The sequence below is a fragment of the Nelumbo nucifera genome, chromosome 5, assembly GCF_055504915.1.
Source record: "Nelumbo nucifera cultivar China Antique chromosome 5, China Antique-T2T, whole genome shotgun sequence".
NCBI lineage: Eukaryota > Viridiplantae > Streptophyta > Magnoliopsida > Proteales > Nelumbonaceae > Nelumbo > Nelumbo nucifera.
Genome location: NC_142653.1, coordinates 74,521,482 through 74,539,938, shown reverse-complemented (window position 1 = coordinate 74,539,938; position 18,457 = coordinate 74,521,482). Strand labels below are relative to the sequence as shown.

At 38.5% G+C, this 18,457-nt stretch overlaps 1 protein-coding gene across 1 annotated transcript in view; it reads right to left on the bottom strand.

Moving 5' to 3' along the window:
- GDPD4 (PLC-like phosphodiesterases superfamily protein) overlaps window positions 1-9,982 on the bottom strand; it is a 62,945-nt gene extending 52,963 nt beyond the window's left edge. Inside the window, exons 1-2 of the mRNA XM_010254089.3 lie at window positions 9,587-9,982; window positions 9,416-9,502 (exon numbers count right to left, since the gene is read on the bottom strand). Of these exons, the coding sequence (XP_010252391.1) occupies window positions 9,416-9,502; window positions 9,587-9,913 (414 nt within the window). The 5' untranslated portion in view covers window positions 9,914-9,982. The remainder of the gene's footprint in view (window positions 1-9,415; window positions 9,503-9,586) is intronic.
- Between the last annotated feature and the right edge of the window lie 8,475 nt (window positions 9,983-18,457).

Genomic DNA, 18,457 nt, shown 5'->3' with positions numbered 1-18,457 from the left:
CACCTTTCTACCTCTTTCTACATAACCGATCTCAGACAAATAGAAGTCCAAGGCAGGCCGAATCATAACATGGTATCAGAGCAACTTGAATCTGCCAAGTTTTCTGTCAGCCTAGATTTCTATTCTCTGCGCACCCTATCTAGGGTTTCTCTTGATTTTCCTGCATTCGACCGGAGATAAGGGAAAGGGCTGAAAAGGAGTGATCGCCCTCTTCCCTTGGAGGTTTCTATGCCTCCAGTCAGGTCTTGTGTGATCGGTTGCTATGGTTTCTAAGATCGCCCTCCCCTAATCGATGAAGAATAGTGGGCCGATCTGTGTGGTGCAGTGGCTGTCTCGTGTGGACTGGTTTCTTGCTCGTGTGGTTGTTCCTTCAGTGATAAGGCAAGAGATTTCTGTGCATGATATCTGTTATGGTTCAAATAGGAAGTGTGTTTCAGATCATATGCTAGGGTTTTAGACAGTAGTGTGCTAGGGTTTATGCTGGTTTTTGTGTATTCCGAAGGAAGAGTTGTGATCATATAGTGGTGAGATTTCAGGTAGCCGTAGGAGTAGGGTTTGTGGTGTAAAGAGCACACTTTTCAGCAACAACAAGTGCTGAAATCAGTGTGACGAGTGTGATCTAGTTGTGTGCAGTGTGCAGAATTCAGTGGTAATAGAATTCAGCAAGTGTGCAGAATCGGTGATAACAGAATGGGAGATAACAGTGATTGTAAACCTAGTGTGATGACCTCCATTAAATTAAATGGAGAGAATTATGTGCCTTGGGCTAAATCCGTCGAAGTCTTTCTAAAGGCAAAGAAGAAGGTAAAACACATAAGAGAGGAGAAACCCTCCACTGACTCTCACGAGTATGAAGATTGGGAGCAAGAGGATGCTAAGATCATCACATGGTTGTGGAATAGTATGGAACCCAGGATTAGTGTAAACTTCATGTTTCTTGACACTGCCAAAGATGTGTGGGACCATGCGAAGAAATTGTATTCGGGTCAAGACAATACAACTAGAGTGTACCAGTTGTATCAAGAGTACTTTAATCTGCAACAGGGCAATCAGAGTCTTGAGGAGTACTATGCCAGCATGAGAAACATACATAATGAGTTGAATCAATCATCCTCTCACTTCTGATGTCAAGATTCAGCAACAATAGAGAAAACAGCTTGATGTGACTAGATTTTTGGTGGGACTGAAGTCTGAATATGAACTAGTACGGACTCAGATATTAGGAGGATCAGCTCTCCCCTCTTTAGAAGAGGTATTTGCTCGACTTCGGAGGATTTCTATCGGATCTACTGAGAGCTCTAATATCTCAGATAGATCTGCCTTAAATGTATCAAGAGGCTGTGGTGCGAGAGGTGGAGGTCGGGGAGCTCAATCTGGCCGTGGTGGTAGTGGTGGTTCTGTGTATGGCCGAAGTGGCAATGGTGGACCTACTTATAATCGTGGTGGTGGTCGTACTGGGGGCAGAGATTCAGGGGGAGCCCGTGGTAGAGGACGTGGCTCAAGCCCAAGGAAGTGCACTCATTGTGGTATGGATGGACATACCATTAAATATTGTTATGATCTACATGGTCCACCCTCAACCTGGGCCAATCATGTCACGACCAGTTACTCTAGTTCCAGCATTAGACAGGAGAATAATTCATCTGATCAGATACCTCCTACATCCACAGATGGTCCCGTGAAGGAGATGGTGAGTGTTCCCCATGATGAATATGAGAGGTTTATCCAATCACAACAAAACACAGCGACTTTCGCTCACTCAGGTATGGCTTGTCTGGCACCCACACCCAATCCCTAGATCATTGACTCTGGAGCCTCCGATCACATGACTGGAACTCCAGGTATGTTTTCTTCCTTATCTCATTGCCCAACATCACAATCTGTCACCCTTGCTAATGGTTCCACATCCTCAATTTGTGGTGTTGGTAATGTTGACCTAGACCCCGTATCCCTCTCCTCGGTTTTATATGTTCCTAAATTGCCTTTTAATCTTATGTCTGTTAGTAAGCTGACCAAATCACTTAACTGCTCCATTACCTTTTATCCTTCTATGTGTGTTTTTCAGGATCTCAAGACAGGGATGAAGATTGGTGGGAGGCATGAAGCTAGTGGACTGTATTATCTTGACGGTGGTGACAGAACTTCAACAACTCTCCAGTCATCCCTTTCTCCTCTCCAGTGGCACTGCCGATTTGGTCATCCATCTCTAAAAGTTTTGAAGTCTTTGGTTCCGTCTTTGAGTCAACTTTTTGTTTTGGATTGTGAGTCGTGTCAGTTTGGGAAACACCATCGTGTTCCCTTTAGTTCTAGGGTTGATAACCATGTGTCGAGTCTTTTTTCTTTAATTCATTCAGATGTTTGGGGTCCTTATAAAGTGATGTCATATAATGGATATAAATATTTTGTCATTTTTGTAGATGATTTTTCAAGGATGACGTGGCTCTATTTAATGAAAAACAGAAGTGAATTGTTTACCATCTTTCAGAAATTTTATGCTGAGATTCGCAACCAATTTGGTACCCACATCAAAGTTTTTCGTTCTGATAATGGCCGTGAATATTTATCCTCCTCCTTTCAAGAATACCTAGACCAACACAGCATTATACATCAGACCTCATGTACCTACACCCCACAACAAAACGGGTTGGCTGAGAAAAAGAATCGCCATCTCCTGGAAACAGCACGATCCCTAATGCATCACATGAATGTTCCCAAACCCTTTTGGAGTAGTGCAGTGCTTACCTTTTGCTTTCTGATTAATCGGATGCCCATGTTCATCCTTGATGGTCATTCCCCGTTTACGGTCTTGTTTCCCACTTTGTCTCTGTTTCCTCTTATGCCTAGGGATTTGGGTGTGTCTGCTTCGTCCATAATCTGGGTCCCGAGAATGACAAGTTCGATGCCCGTTCTCTCAAGTGCATCTTCCTTAGCTATTCTCGAACCCAGAAAGGGTGTCACCTTCTTTGTATGTGCTGATGTCACCTTCTTTGAGTCTACTCCATTCTTTTCGGGGTCCGGTGATGCTTCTTCCTCCTCATCACCTCCTCCTCTTCCACTTCCCATTGCCGACCCTCTTCCCCTTGTTCCAGTCGTGACCAAACCCTTGCCTCCGGTGCCACCACTTGTTGAAGGCCCACCTATCTGTCATGTGTATACACGCCCACGAGTACCGGCTGCTACTCCTCCGGCTACATCTCCGTCGACAGATCCGGCACCAGACCCGCACTCAGCATCTGAGCTTGATCTCCCCATTGCCTTGTGGAAAGGTAAACGTACTTGCACCCTTCATCCTATTTCTATTTATGTTTCACTTACTTCACATTTCCGCCTCCCATCACCAGTTTGTCACCTTATTATCATCAGTTGTTGTCCCTAAGGATGTCCAGGAAGCCCTTGCCTCTCTAGGGTGGTGTCGAGCGATGGAAGAAGAACTCTCTGCCCTTCATCATAATCATACTTGGGACCTCACCGCTCTTCCTCCTGGGAAGCAAGTTGTTGGTTGTAAATGGGCTTATACAGTTAAGTATCTGCCTGATGGTAGTGTTGAACGCCTGAAAGCGCGATTGGTTGCAAAAGAGTACTCCCAAACCTATGGTATTGACTACACAGAGACCTTCTCACCGGTTGCTAAGATAGGGTCAGTTCGTGTTGTGATCTCTCTTGCAGCCATGTATGATTGGCCACTACATCAGCTTGATATCAAGAATGTCTTTTTGCATGGTGACTTACTTGAGGAGGTCTACATGGAGCAACCTCTAGGGTTTGTTGCTCAAGGGGAGGATGGTAAGGTGTGTAGACTAAGGAAGGCTACATATGGGCTTAAACAGTCTCCTCGAGCATGGTTTGGTAGATTCAGTGAGGTGGTAAAGAAGTTTGGTATGAAACAGTGCAAAGTTAATCATTTTGTATTTAGTCATGACTCTCTGGGAGGAAAATTACTATTGGTGGTGTATGTAGATGATATTGTTATTACTGGGAATGATAACATGGGTATTGACAGGCTGAAGACTTATCTGCAGGATCATTTTCAGACAAAGGATCTTGGTAAACTGAAATATTTCTTGGGGATAGAGGCAGCAAGATCCAAGTATGGTATTAATCTGTGCCAGAGGAAATATGTGCTTGATTTGCTGAAAGAAACAGGCTTGTTGGGTGCTAAACCAACTGAAACACCTATGGACACAAATACCAGGCTAAGCAGTGATATGGGTGAAGTGTTTGAAGACCTTGGCAGATATCGACGACTTGTGGGTAAACTGAACTACCTAACCATTACTAGACCAGACATTTCATTTGCGGTTAGTGTGGTAAGCCAGTTCATGCAAAAACCTCTGATTCCTCATTGGAATGCAGTTCTAAGAATTGTGAGGTATTTAAAAGGGGCTCCGGGTCGCGATCTGATATACAAGAGTGGCAGAAAACTTGAAATAGAAGGGTATTCTGATGCTGACTGGGCCGGTTCTATATCTGATAGGCGGTCTACCACAGGCTATTGCACCTTCCTGGGAGGTAACCTGGTGACATGGAAAAGTAAGAAGTAGACAGTTGTGGCAAGAAGTGGTGCAAAAGCAGAATATAGGGCTATGGCGCACACCACTTGTGAATTAGTGTGGCTAAGGAACCTTCTACAGGAAGTAGGGTACAACATCAACACTCCAATGAAGCTCCATTGTGACAATCAGGTTGCAGTTCATATTTCCTCTAATCCGGTGTTTCATGAAAGAACCAAGCACATTGAAGTTGACTGTCACTTCGTGAGGGAGAAGGTGCTGAATGGAGAGCTAGACACTGCATATGTTAATACAGGAAACTAGTGGGCTGACTTATTTACAAAAGGCTTGAGTCGGGGAAGAGTGGATTACATATGTAACAAGCTGGGAGTATATGATATATACTCCCAGCTTGAGGGGGAGTGTTAGCGTAGGGGTATTTCTGTCTTTATACCTAGATTAATGTTGCTGATCTGTAATGTTGTGTGAGAACCAGTGCTCCTTACTTAAACAAGGGCACATATGTCTTTTCAATTATTTTTAATAATAAAAGTACTGCCTGGCCCACTGGGAGTCGTGTTCTTTTGACTACCAGTTCGAACCAGCTTTTCTCCTTTCTCTCTTTCTCTCTTTCTTCCACCTTTCTACCTCTTTCTACATAACCGATCTCAGACAAATAGAACTCCAAGGCAGGCCGAATCATAACAGTAAGCAATAAGGGTAATTCAGCCCTTTTCTAGTTATTCGAATATAAAAATAAATTATAAGAGTGGGGCGGCTATTGCAAGTCAGTCTCTCTCTCTTTTCTGAATTCTCTCTTTGAGTTCTCCTCTCCTCTCCTCTCCTCTCCTCTCCTCTTCTTCTCTTCTCTTCTCTTCTTCTTCTCTTCAACCTTTATTTGTTTTTCTCATTAAACCTAGGACAGATTATAGTCTTGTTCGACTACTATCACCTTAATAGGAAAAGAAGGAGAGGATGAAGTGGTAACAAGAGAGTTCAAGAAGATTTTGCAAGAAAAAGAACCTAACTGATTGAGGACCCAAACTCTAGAATCCCCAAAACTACTGAATTCAACAAGTCAACCAAGGTAGAGACATTAGAAATTTCAGATTCCCTCTGATTGAGGACCCAAACTCTAGAATCCCCAAAACTACTGAATTCAACAAGTCAACCAAGGTAGAGACATTAGAAATTTCAGATTCCCTTAGATTTCTAGTAAAACCCAAATTCCAGCTCAAGTTTGAAGAGGAATAGGAAAAGCTGATAAAATCACTAATAGGTTTACCCTTGAGTCCGGAAAGAGCAAAGAGGGAAGGGAAGACCTCTGACAAGGGGGAGTCCCCAACCCAGATGTCCTCCCAGAATCTGATTTTCTGACCCAAAGCTAAGTCATACCATATATGGGGAAGAAAGAAAGGAAGAATATCATGGACAGCCTTCCAAGGTGCACAAGGTAGCCTTCCAAGGGGTTCCAAAAACTGACCGAACGAGGGTTTCCACCAAGGGGCACTCCCAGATAACACAAAGGCCAATCTCTAGTCTCACAACCCAACAGTGCAGCCAAATCTCTCAACTCACTCCCTTCCAAATTGATGCCAGCCACTAGACTCTTAGACCAGTTGATTCTCAAGTTGGAGATTCTTTCAAACAAGTTCACAACTAATTTCAGATTTTCCACATCTTCACTGGTATCCCCTTCACAGAAAATCAGGGTATCATCTGCAAACTGCAAATGTGAAACCAGAACTCTATCTCTCCTGATTGACCAGCCTTTGATCAATTGCATAGAGTTAGCCTTTAAAATCAGTTTAGCCAAGAGCTCAGCTACCAAAGTACAAAGAAGGGAGAAAGTGGATCTCCTTGTCTAAGGCCTCTAGTCCCTTCAATGAAATCAACTGCAATGCCATTCACTAGAACTAAATAGTGACTTGTTTGCATGCATTCTTTGATCCACTTACACCATAAGTCTCCAAAACCACTCCTTCTCATTATAGTGATCAAAATTCCCAATCCACAAGATCATAGGCTTTCTCCAGGTCCAACTTAATTGCTACTCCCTCTTTAACCTTTTTTGAGCCTCCACACACTCACTTGCAATTAGAATTTGATCAATAATTTGTCCATCTTGGACGAAGGCCCCTTAGTATTGGGAGATGAGAGAGGGGAGCACTTTTTTAAGCCTCAAAGAAAGGACCTTGGTAATTAGTCACTAAGCTTATAGGTCTGAAGTCTCCTGGCTGGGTGGCACCTTGCTTCTTTGGATCAAAACTAAGAAAGTTGAGTTCATCCCTGGACTAATTACTCCCCTTCTATGGAATTCCCTGAACACTTTCATCAAATCATTCTTAATTATCTCCCAGCAATCTTGATAGAAGGCCTTAGTGAAACCATCAGGCCCAGGAGACTTAGATCTATCCATAGAGAAAATGGCTTCCTTAACTTCAATTTCCCCAAACCTCCTCTCCAAGGTTTCCACTTAGATCTATCCATAAGAATAAAATTTTATTGATAAAAAAGAAAAACTGATTACTACCAAACATGGGTGCTAAAATAACACCCAAAACCAGCTACAAAAGGACAACAAAGACATGACCAAACATGATGGAAACCCCCCAACACTGCAAAAGCACCTAGTCTTCAGCTTCAAATGTCTCATCATAACAATCACCGTCCTCATCCCAGATCTTACCTCCTTCCCTCACCAACTTCTTCTTCATGATCTCTTCCTTTTTGCTTTGTTTTCAAAAATTTCAAAAGCTCTTCTAGCAAACTCCTCACTTCCCCAGAAAAAAAAAAAAAAAAAAAAAAACCTAAGCTCTTCCCAATTTTAACCTCCCTACCAACCAGACTCTTAATCTTCGCTTTATCCCCCTTGTCCTTCTCTACAGCTGGAGTGGAGCATGCTGATCATTGTCCTCCTGTTGCTGGTGCTTCAAGCCCCAGTTATAAAGATGTTGGAGATTCCATGGTGGTTTTTGATGCTCCTGTTCTTGTTGAGGAAAATGCAGCAATGCCTCAGGAAAAAGGGTATGCTTCAGACAAGTCTGATTCTTATGATTCAGGGGAGGATCTTTTAGCCAAGTTGAAAAGGTTGGAGAGAGGGGGAAGAGGAGACCGCAGTAGAAAGTGTCTCTGTTGATGCTGAAAATGAGCTTGGAGATGAGGCAATAGGATTGAGGATTGTTACAGGCGACAACGATGGTTGCTAGGACGAGAGCCATAACTGTAACAACTTGTGTTTTGAAGAGGTGAAGGCTGGAAGGTTGGGCACCGATTTGGCTCGGAAGAGAAAGGTTGATGAGAAGAATGTGGAGTCATTTATTGGGGAAATCAGCAAGAAAGCATGTGGTTCAAGAAATCCTCATGTTGTTCATGTGACTAAAATATTCTCTCATTTGAAGCTTGGTCTGGCAGGGGGCAGGACCTACAAAAAGTTATAAATGGGTTTACAAAAGAAAAGATTCAAAAGGCAATTCTTCATCAGTCTCTAGCCACAATGGGGTGACGATACAAGTTCAATCATTGGACCCTCATTTGGGTAAGGTGCATCAAGACAAGAAGGAGAGTATTGAACGTTCTGATTCTGATGGGAATGTGAAGGTGCAAAGAAATGAAGAAAAGAACCAAGTTGTGCCTCTTCAGAAAACAGTGGAGAGAGATGTCATGGTTGGAAAAAGTCTTGGTCTGTTTTTTGGGGTGGTGAGGAGTGTGCTAGGAGGGCTTTTGAGGAATTCAAAAGGAGATAAGAAAAGTTATCCATCAAAAAAAAAAGAAAAGTTAAATAAAAGAGTTTCTGGGGAAGGAAGAGAGATTTGGGATGAGGATGATATAAGCCAGGTGGACATGTTCGTGGAAGAAGATCAAGGGACTCCTTTTGGTCTTCGGCTGAGTCTAGTTTGTTGTGGCTGTTTGCTTGTTGAGTCATATTGTAATCTTGATGTATTTGGTGGTTGCTGAATTTGTTTGGTGAGTCCACTGTTTGTGTCTCTCTCTCAGGGGATATCTTATCACCTTTCTTTTGTACTTCTTTCTTTTATTTATGATTTTTCCTCTTTATTCTTCAAAAAAAAAAAGATACAAGCCCAAAATGACAATTATTTCTCTATACACCTTTTCGGAAAGTTTCAAGTGAGTAGCCCCTCCGACACAAAAGAGTAAGATCATTTCCCCACCCATGTTCATTTAAAAAATTCAAGAAATTTAAGGGTGATCATTCATAATGATGTAAGGAATGAAACAGACATAGACAGAACATGTATTGGTATTTCATAAAATAGCTTGAACTTCCCAGGTTATTCATCCTCATGGTAAAAAACCCTTGTCAGCACAGACCTCAAATGGACGCAATTACTAACCAGAAAACCTCTGTCTTCATATATCCTTTTTTTTATTTTTTGAGAATTACAAAACAATGGAATGCTCTAAATCAACCCTCAGTTTTCCTACCAAAAATAGAAATACATAACCACTTCATCTTCCTCTTGCACTCTCCCTCTCTCATGGGCGTTCAATTTTTCCAATTCTCATCAAGCAGCCAAAGTTTGAAACCACTTCAGAACTCTTTGAGAAGTCACTTTAGTACTTGCTATTTAACTTGTATGGATATCAATGCTCTTTTCTCTTCATCTTTTTTTTTTTTTTTTTTTGTGGAATTTGAGGTCTCCCTTCGGACCCTTCCACAAGATAAAATTCCTACCACCGGCCCCAGCTTGGATCCACAGTTTTGTGTTCTAAGGGAATAGAACACAGATCAAATTGTACCCGTCAAAGAGTTGTCTACATATAAATAACACAACACACAGGAGAAATGGCCTAAACCTAGAGGCGATAATCAACTCAAAAAGAAAATAAAATAAAATAAAAGAAAAAATAACAGCAGTCATTGATCGAACAAGCAATAACCAAGAAACAAAACATAGACGTACTGTATTGGGAAAGGCCTTGGATGAATCACCGCCATGAGCACATACAAGGGGAGGTTCCCTCAACCAACCACACTTCCTCAGTTGCATCTGCATAGAAAATAATACTAACCCTTTTCACCAACCCACAGAGAAACAAATTCTGTGATCAAAAGGGAGGAGGAGGAATTAAACCTGTTGAAATCGCCTGAGTCTGAAATGTAAAAATATTGGAGGGGTTATAGCTAAGAAGGCCAGGATCAGAAGCAAAGGAAAGAGTTTCTGGTTAGAAAATCTCCTAGCCCGGTTCCACCATCCACCGTGGCGGTGAAGCTGATATTGATGTTTCTTTCCCGGTTTAGGAGTGGCCATCTCTTTGCATTCAGATTTCAGCGAGCCAGCGAGCGAGCGAGAGAGAGTGGAGGGAGCTGTTTGGTACTTCAATTCCAACGGATCTATTTCTACCAGATTCAACAGATCTCCCCTTTGATAACTACCAAGACGTAAAATAGGAGTTAACATATGCGCGCCAAGTACATCTCAGCCGCAGCGTGCATTGGGAGAATTGAGATCTTCTCTTCACACAGAGCGCCTCACATCAACCTCACAGCGACATCCCATTTTGTATCAGAAATATCTCTCCACGAGTAAATATAAATATGGGAGATGTTCTTGATGTACGGAAAAAACATACTATGAGGTTGGTATGAGGCGCACTATGTGAGGAGCAGATTCAGACTCGCATTGGGAAAATCTCTCGTATTTGTCATCATGAGATTGGGACCAAGGTTCAAAGTATCGGAAATGTTAAGTGTATCGGAAAGGCAATTTTAAGATACGTGTCAAAACATGCATGCCTATCAGAGAAAAACTAAGATACACATAGATATACTTAGAAATACTATAAATGTTTTAATAAATCAGAAAAATACATCAACAACACTAAATATAAGTCCTCGATGAGGTGTATATGAAGAGATGAGAGTACTTTCCATGAAGGTCAATGTGTTTCATTGTTGTATAGGAGCTAGGAAGGTGGTGATGTAGATACATGATGGCATGGGAGTACTTTCCATGAACTTTGCTTATAATGAGCTTTGGAAGTTGAAGCTAAATTTGTTGGATTTTTTCTCTTCAACAAAGAAACACTAGTTGGTTAAATAGGTGGTTATTTTTGGAGAAGGTTCCATTAACTTCACAACTACATGTGATGTTTTACTTAATGGGAGAAAAGACATAAACGGAGAAAAACAAAGAGGATCCCTAGTCTAACAGACCATGAAATTCTCTATTTGTGTGATCATCATTGACAAACAGAGAGACTAAGGAAGCTAGATAGACTCAGAGATTAAGGGTCCATTTGGTGTGTCTTTTCGCGCTACCTTTTGGCTGTTTATAAGTCGGGCAGACTGATTTTTGGTCTATTCCCGTTTGGCTCACAGAAGATCTAGCCACCAAAAGATGGAGCATTGAAAAGATGCGAGAAGCCCACTTTGGGCTGATTTCGGAAAGCTTCAAATGAAGTTTTCTGTGTCTTTCGCATTTTATTCTCGTGTGGAAAGATGTGGAAAGACGTGTATTTGCGAAACATGCTTTGGACTTCTCAGATCTTCATGCAAAAGCTCAATGCATCTTTTGCATGCCAAAGCTACTAGAAGATCTTCCCAAAAAGACGTGCCAAATGGGCCCTAATCCTCTAGACTGAGAAAAAGATTTGTGTGGTCATCATTGACAAACAGAGATAATAAGGAAGCTAGATAGACTCGAAGAATCCTCTAGACTGAGGAAAAGAGGAGTCATGTTCAAGTGATCATGGCTAGAGTAAGTCACCAAACTCCTCTTATTTTGGTTTCATTAATATCTTTTGTATGTTAAGAGATGAGCTTGAAATTTATTATTTGGCATGAAACTCATACTGGTCTCTCACACATAGAAAATTAGTTTTTAGTTTCTACTATGGAAAACTTATTAAAAGCCAGTTATTTGAGCTATCTAATATGACCAATTGTCTTTGGGCATTTGAATGAATTTAAAGCAATGCAAATATGTTGATTTGGGTGTAAAACATAGCATTTTGGACCTAGCAGAGCTTCCTTTTTCAAAGAGAAAAAAGACAATAACTTAAGTGACAATTGATGGTTTTGAAGTGATAAATGAGGTCATTGACCATTAGCAATCAACTAGTTAGAACCCATGTGATGCTCATGATTTTTTAACCGAATTGCAAATTAGAGTTAATGGGATTTTAAAGAGCCCTAGAAACTTATAAACACCATACCACAAAATTTCATCACAGGTATCCCCTATTTAACCCTTCATCACACTAAGATTTTAATTTGGGCTATCTTATTGTTCAAGATATTCGTTTCTTAAATACCCTTGATCATACCATTTATGGACCAATCAAACCTCACCAAATGATCCAAGAGATCAATACCTTTAGAAAACCCATTGTTAGCACCTGATTTTTGCTCATTTCACCATTGAAACCCCAATTTACCCCAAAAACCCGATCAGACCATTTTAATCCTTCCAAAGTACCTAAAAATCCCTGAATACCATCATCAAACCTAGGACCTCCTAATTTATCTACCCCTGAAACTTCAACCCAAGATTCCCCTCCATTTTTTCTTTTATCAAACCAAGATTTCCATTCAAACCCTCTTGTTAGCTTAGAGCACCTACAACCCATATCTCTTTGATCCTAACACCTCTAGATCAATTAGACCACATAATTGAACCCTAGACACACCAAAAACATCTACCTAGGGATGCAAGTTGGGCGGGTTGGGCTGGGCTTATGATCACCTAGGCCCAGCCCTAAAATTTGGACTTAAGGCCCAAGCCCGGACCGGACCCAAGGTCAAGCCCGATTTTCCCAACCCGAGTCCAACCCACATTGTAATTTGATGAACTCGAGTTAGGCTTGGGCCCGAGCCAGCCTCAGGTTGGTTAATGAACCCATTCTAAAATTATACATGCATACATACATACATACATACATATATACATATATACATATATATACACACACATACACACACACACACACACACATATATATGTGTATAGTTAGGCCAGGCTTAGGCCAGGTTTGGGCTACTTAAGGGCTAGGCTCGAAAATAGAGAAGCCTGATTACTTAGGCTTGAGCCTAGCCTGATGACTAAAAGTCCAAGCCCAGCCTGTCTAAAATTTCAGGCTGGACCAGTTCGGGCTCGAGTTGGACCTGCCCAAGTTGCACCCCTACATCTACCCATAAATTTTTAACCAACTTAAAATCCCCCGTTTGCCCTATCATCGAACAAATATTCTATTTAGGATACTCTCATTGACCCAAATTTCCATGATTTTGGCCCTCTAAAATCAATTAGATGTTTCCATATGATCATAGACACCCTAAAAACCCTACCCACAAAAATTCAGCCCAAAATACCTTTGTTTTCCCCCTAATTACACCAAGATTCTATTTTAGAGCTTCATATTGACTAGACCAAGTCATTTCCGAATCTGCCCGATCTCAGCATGCTTGGGCCAATCTAACCCTACCAATCAACCCATAATGCTCAAAAACACCACCTTGCCAAATTTCAACAAAAAATTGCCCCATTTTTCCTTCCATCACACCAAGATTCTGTTTCAAAGTTAATAAATTAACCAAATCACTGATCCTCTAGATCTGCCTAATTTGAGCCTATTTAGGCCAATCTGACCTCACCAATTGATTCAAAATGCCTAAAAACTCCACCTTGTAAAATTTCGATAAAAAGATACCCTTGTTTGCCCTCCATATAAAAAGAGGAAGAATGACTGATTAGTCCAGGTCAGAATTTTGTAGCCCTAACGTACAGGGGTGATGAATTCTGATCGTGAATTAATGCCAATTTTACGGGCAGGATGTAGTTTATAGGGGGGATACTAGTAGACTATGGGGGGTTGTCATTCAGAATTCTACATTGGGTTGTAGAGTACTTAACCCATAAAAGATTCCATTTTGGCCAATCTCATTGGTCCATACATGCAAAAACACTATATATACTTAAATCCATCTTCACCCTTCATTTTTTTAACCCAAAATATCCACCATTAAATTAGAATTTTGTTTTGGCATCATTGAACATGATTTGACTAAAATACCCCCCAAGCTTACTAGAATTACCAAAATACTTAAAATAAATAAATAAATAAATACCATAATTAATTATGGTATTTTGATATAATTAATTAGTAATTCATTAATTAACAATATTTTTATTAATTATGGTATTTATTTAATTATTAACAATATTATATATATTTTTGTAACAATATTTTTTATTAATTATGGCATTTAATTAAATAAATACCATAATTAATTAATAAATACTATTAAATAATGTATTGCTAATATTTTTAATTAAATAATTAAAGAAATCATAAAACAATGTTAATTACTATTGATAATTAATAAAATAAACTAAATAATTAATTATGACAGAGGGAGAAGGGAGTAATGAGGTGGCTTCATGAGGGAGCAAGAAAGGCATAAATGAAGAGTGTTTGAGTGTTCTCAGTTGGGGTAAGGGAGAAAGCTCAGGCCATGATGTGGCGTGTTTTTTTTTTTTGAAAATAAACAAAAATGTACTACACAAAATGGGGGTAGTATGTCCCCAAAAGTTAGTAGAACAAATAAGAAGAAGAGAAGGGGGAAGAGATTAGATGCTAAAATCTAAAGAAGAAGAAGAAGAAGAAGAAGAAGAAGAAAGAGCCTCCCGAGCCAGTTAGTCAGCTAGTCAGCTATTTGATTTGCTTCTCTGTAGACATGTTGATACTAAAGATCTCCTTCGAACATATCTCTCTTCCGTAAGTATCTCGAGATAGTACCTTCCAGATTCCAAGGAACATCCACCTTTCGTTTGAGGGTGGAGATGACAAGAGATTAATCTCCTTCTATGATGATAGGAAACTCCGTATAATTTGTAGCTTGGAAATGGGCTTCCCATGCAACCCAAGCTTCAGCCTGGTTAATGAAACAAGTACCAATCTTATATGCTTTGAACGCTAGCACCTTACCAAGATGGTCCCAGGCTATATAGGCCACCGAACATTTTCCATCACTATTGCGAGAGGCATCAAAATTTATTTTGATAAAACCATATTTTGGAGCATTCTAACTAATTTAATTCCACCACTTGTGAGATGTGGTAGAGGTACTGAATTTATTCCCATCAAGAATTTCTGTAAACTTATTTAGAGCTTTATCTAATAGTATTGGAATGGGAGTAGTACCATCATTAAAAGTTTTGAAATTCCTATTTTTCTAGTCCACCCATAAAACAAAGGCTAATTTTTCCTTAATGAAAGGAGTTTTGCTTTCTTCTTTAATTCACATTATTCCACCAGTCCCTTAGATTTTCATTTTCCTTTAGCCCTTCCAAAGGAGCGTTAAATTTGACCAAACTTGCTTTGTGTGATCACAAACTTTAAAAATATGTACAGTATCTTCCTCAACCCACAAAAACTACAAGAGCCATCAATATTAAGTCATATTTTCCTTAAGTGGCTTTTAGTAAGCAGTCTATTATTAAACAGAAAAAATAGAAATACTTTTATCTTTGGAGGGCATTTCAAATTCTAGATGCTATTCAACTAATTAAAGTTGCTAGGGGAATTGGATAAAGTGGAACATTTGAGTAAATAAGCTGATTTGATAGAAAAGGTCCCCTTAGGATTGCACCTCCAAACCCTTTTATCCTCCATGTTATTAGGGGCAATATGAATAGTCTTAATGTTTTGCCAAACATTTTTAGAGACCTCATTTTTTATTTTGTCTTCCTTTCAACACTCCTCAAAATCAATCACTTTTACAACTTTGATATTAATATTTGTGATATTTTCATGGTTCGAAGTTTCAATTAGAGGTTTGTCATATACCCAATTATCTAGGTAGAACTTAATAGAGCTTCCATCACCCACATGCCAATGAGACCCCAAACTAATGACATCTCTAGCAAGGAGGATGCCTCTCCAATCCCAAGAGATCCCTTTTTTAATTTTAATGACCAAAAAGTTTTCCCTTCTCAAATATTTGCTCTTAACAACTTTTACCCACAAGTTATCTTCTTCGTTAAGAATCCTCCACCCTAACTTAGCCAGGCTGGCCTCATTGACTCAATAAAGTCTTCTTATTACCATACCTCCCCACCTTTTGGGAGTGCAGATTTTTTCCCAATTCATCAAGTGGAGGGATTTCTTATTAGTGGTATTGTCCCAAAGAAAATCTCTTTGAATTTTATCCAACTCATTATTGGCATTTTTAGAGATTTTGAATGAATTCATTATAAATTGAGGCATCATGTTTGTTGTTGAATTGATGAGAGTTAATCTACCTGTAGTTGAAAGGGAATGTTTTTTCCAATTTGCCAATTTATTAATCATTTTCTCTTTAATTTGAGAAAATGTATTCTTTGTAACTCTTCCAGTGATAATGGGGGCCCCTAAATAAGAATTACATTTAGTCTACAGAGGGATTTTGAGCATTTTAAAGAGCGTCTTTTAGAATCTATGCGGTGTACTCTTAGAGAAAAATACAACAGATTTGTTAAAATTTGGACATCGGCCTGAGGCCTTTGCATAATTTGTAATGATTGCCTTAACTTTTAAGCATGTAGGAATGGTAGTATTTGCAAAAATAAAACAGTCTGCAACTTCTAGGATGAGAATTTTTGGACCCCCTCTCGAAACTCTACAATCAACTTGCTTTTCATTTTCCCTTGCTTTTTTTTCTAACTTCTTTGCAAGTGCTTCAGCACATAAAACGAAAATGTAAGGAGAAAGAGGGTCTCCTTGCCTAATACCTCTACTCGGTTTAAATTCGTTTGTTGGACTCCCATTGATTAAAATCTTATAGGAGGCTGTTTTAATACACTCTATAACCCATGCAATCCATTTCTCATGAAAGCCAAATTTCTTCAAAACTTTTCCAATAAATTCCCATTCTAATTTATCATAGGTCTTTTCCATATCAATCTTACAAGCCATAATCCTTGAGCTTCCTTTCTTCTTTTTCATCGAATGAATCATCTCCTATGCAATTAGGATATTATCATTAATTTGTTTGTTTAGCACAAAGGCACTCTAATATAGGGATATTATTTTGTCTGGGAGATGTTTAATCCTATTGGATTTTAGTGGCATGTTTCAACTTTAGGGTATATATATAGATAGATAGATAGATAAATAGATAAATTGATTGTTTGAAAATTTTCTATTAAATAAAAAAACAAAAATAGATTTATATATAAATATTGAAATGATATTTATCACAAAAAAATAATAAATGAAGGGTGGGTGATTAAAACATCGCATCTATTAGACTAGTTCAAGTCGGGATCAACACAATAACCATAAGGCTACTCAAAAAAAAAACCCCCTAGATCTTTATTTTTCATTTGTTAATTTATTAGAGAATGATCCGGTAGTAAGTATGGGGCAATTACACCTATGCTTGTTTTTTATTTGTTTTTTGTAATAATATTATTTTATTTGAAATTTATTATTTATCTAATAATTATATTTAATTTAAATTATTAAATCAGGTTTAATTTGTAATTTAAAAGTCTTTATTGTGATTCCTTTATTAAAATTAAGAAGATGAATTACCAAAAATTAATATGGATTCCACATCATTTGGAGTGGATACTTTTTTCTATGTATAACCATACATCTAAAGTTAGCGTTTTTTTCTTAGAGTTGAGTTAAATATTCTCATTTGTTCTGAGACAAAAACTTTTATTTGAAAGTGAAAAATACCTAGTTCTTAGATATTCTTTCTTGTGAAGATAGAATGCTAGTTGAATTTGAATTTGACCATTAAAGCCCTATACTGAAATGGAAGATGCATGTAAGATATTCAAGTGTTGGACGTGTCAAATTTGATTAATTGGTATTTGACTATTTATGCTATATCAAGCCTTAAACTTGAATCTTCTAAGCTTGTTAAAGAAGTCGATCTGGGCACAGACTAGCTTGTTTAAACGCTTAAAAAATTCCTTTCTAAAAGATATATGGAAAATATAATTGAATTTATTTCAATTAGTGTGTGTCATTTTCCTATAGTTTTGATCAAAATATCTTTGTAATATATTGTAAAATGAGGATGAAGCTTTTTATGGGTCATTTATTAGAACATCCCCTATAATTTTATGGATTTATTTAAACCTATCCCATAGTTTTTATTTTACTAAAACACCACTTATAGTTTGCAACCTATTTACTTACTTGACCTTTAACTAAGAATTGTTTGTTTTTCCATCTGAAAACAGTAACATGATCACCTAAACTGAATGAAAAATATTCAAGGGCCCATGATTGTTAATTCCAAAATTACCCCTAACACTTCTTCACACAAAAAACAAAATTGATCAAATTAAATAGAGTGGTCACTTAGTTTTACTAAGTGCAAAAATAATATTTTTATTTTTATTTTTTTGATTAAATTTATTAAAATGAACATTGGGATCAAAACTGTCATTTTCCACTATTAAATAATGTAAGGTCGACTAAGTAAATCTATTGTAAACTATAGTGGGTGTTTTAGTAAAATGCAAGCTATAAGATAAGTTTTAGTAAATCTATGAAACTATAAGGTTGTTTTAGTAAATGACCTTTTTTTACTTTAGTCAATGAAGAATTGAAGATGAAGAAATTTTTGACAGCTATTTTTTTTTAAATTTATTTCAATGAGTTTTGATGCTCTATTATTCTCTTCTTTAATTTAAAGATGATATTGTTTAATGGAACTAGTTGTTTGGACAATCTTTGGGCCAAATGGTCCGACCATCCAAGTTGATAATGGTTCATAAACCATGGATTATACAGGATTTTATACAATACATGATGTAACTGTTTCTGGACACGTACCAATTTTTTTGTGATGTACCAATTTTTTGGCTAAGTACCTCATCATTTGACCTGCTCCCAGGTGGCCTGTGACCCAAAGGATGATGGAGCTCCCTGGTGGCGAACTGCCTGGTGATGAGCTACTTGGTGGCGAACTCCCTAGTGGTGAGCTATCTGGTGACGAGCTC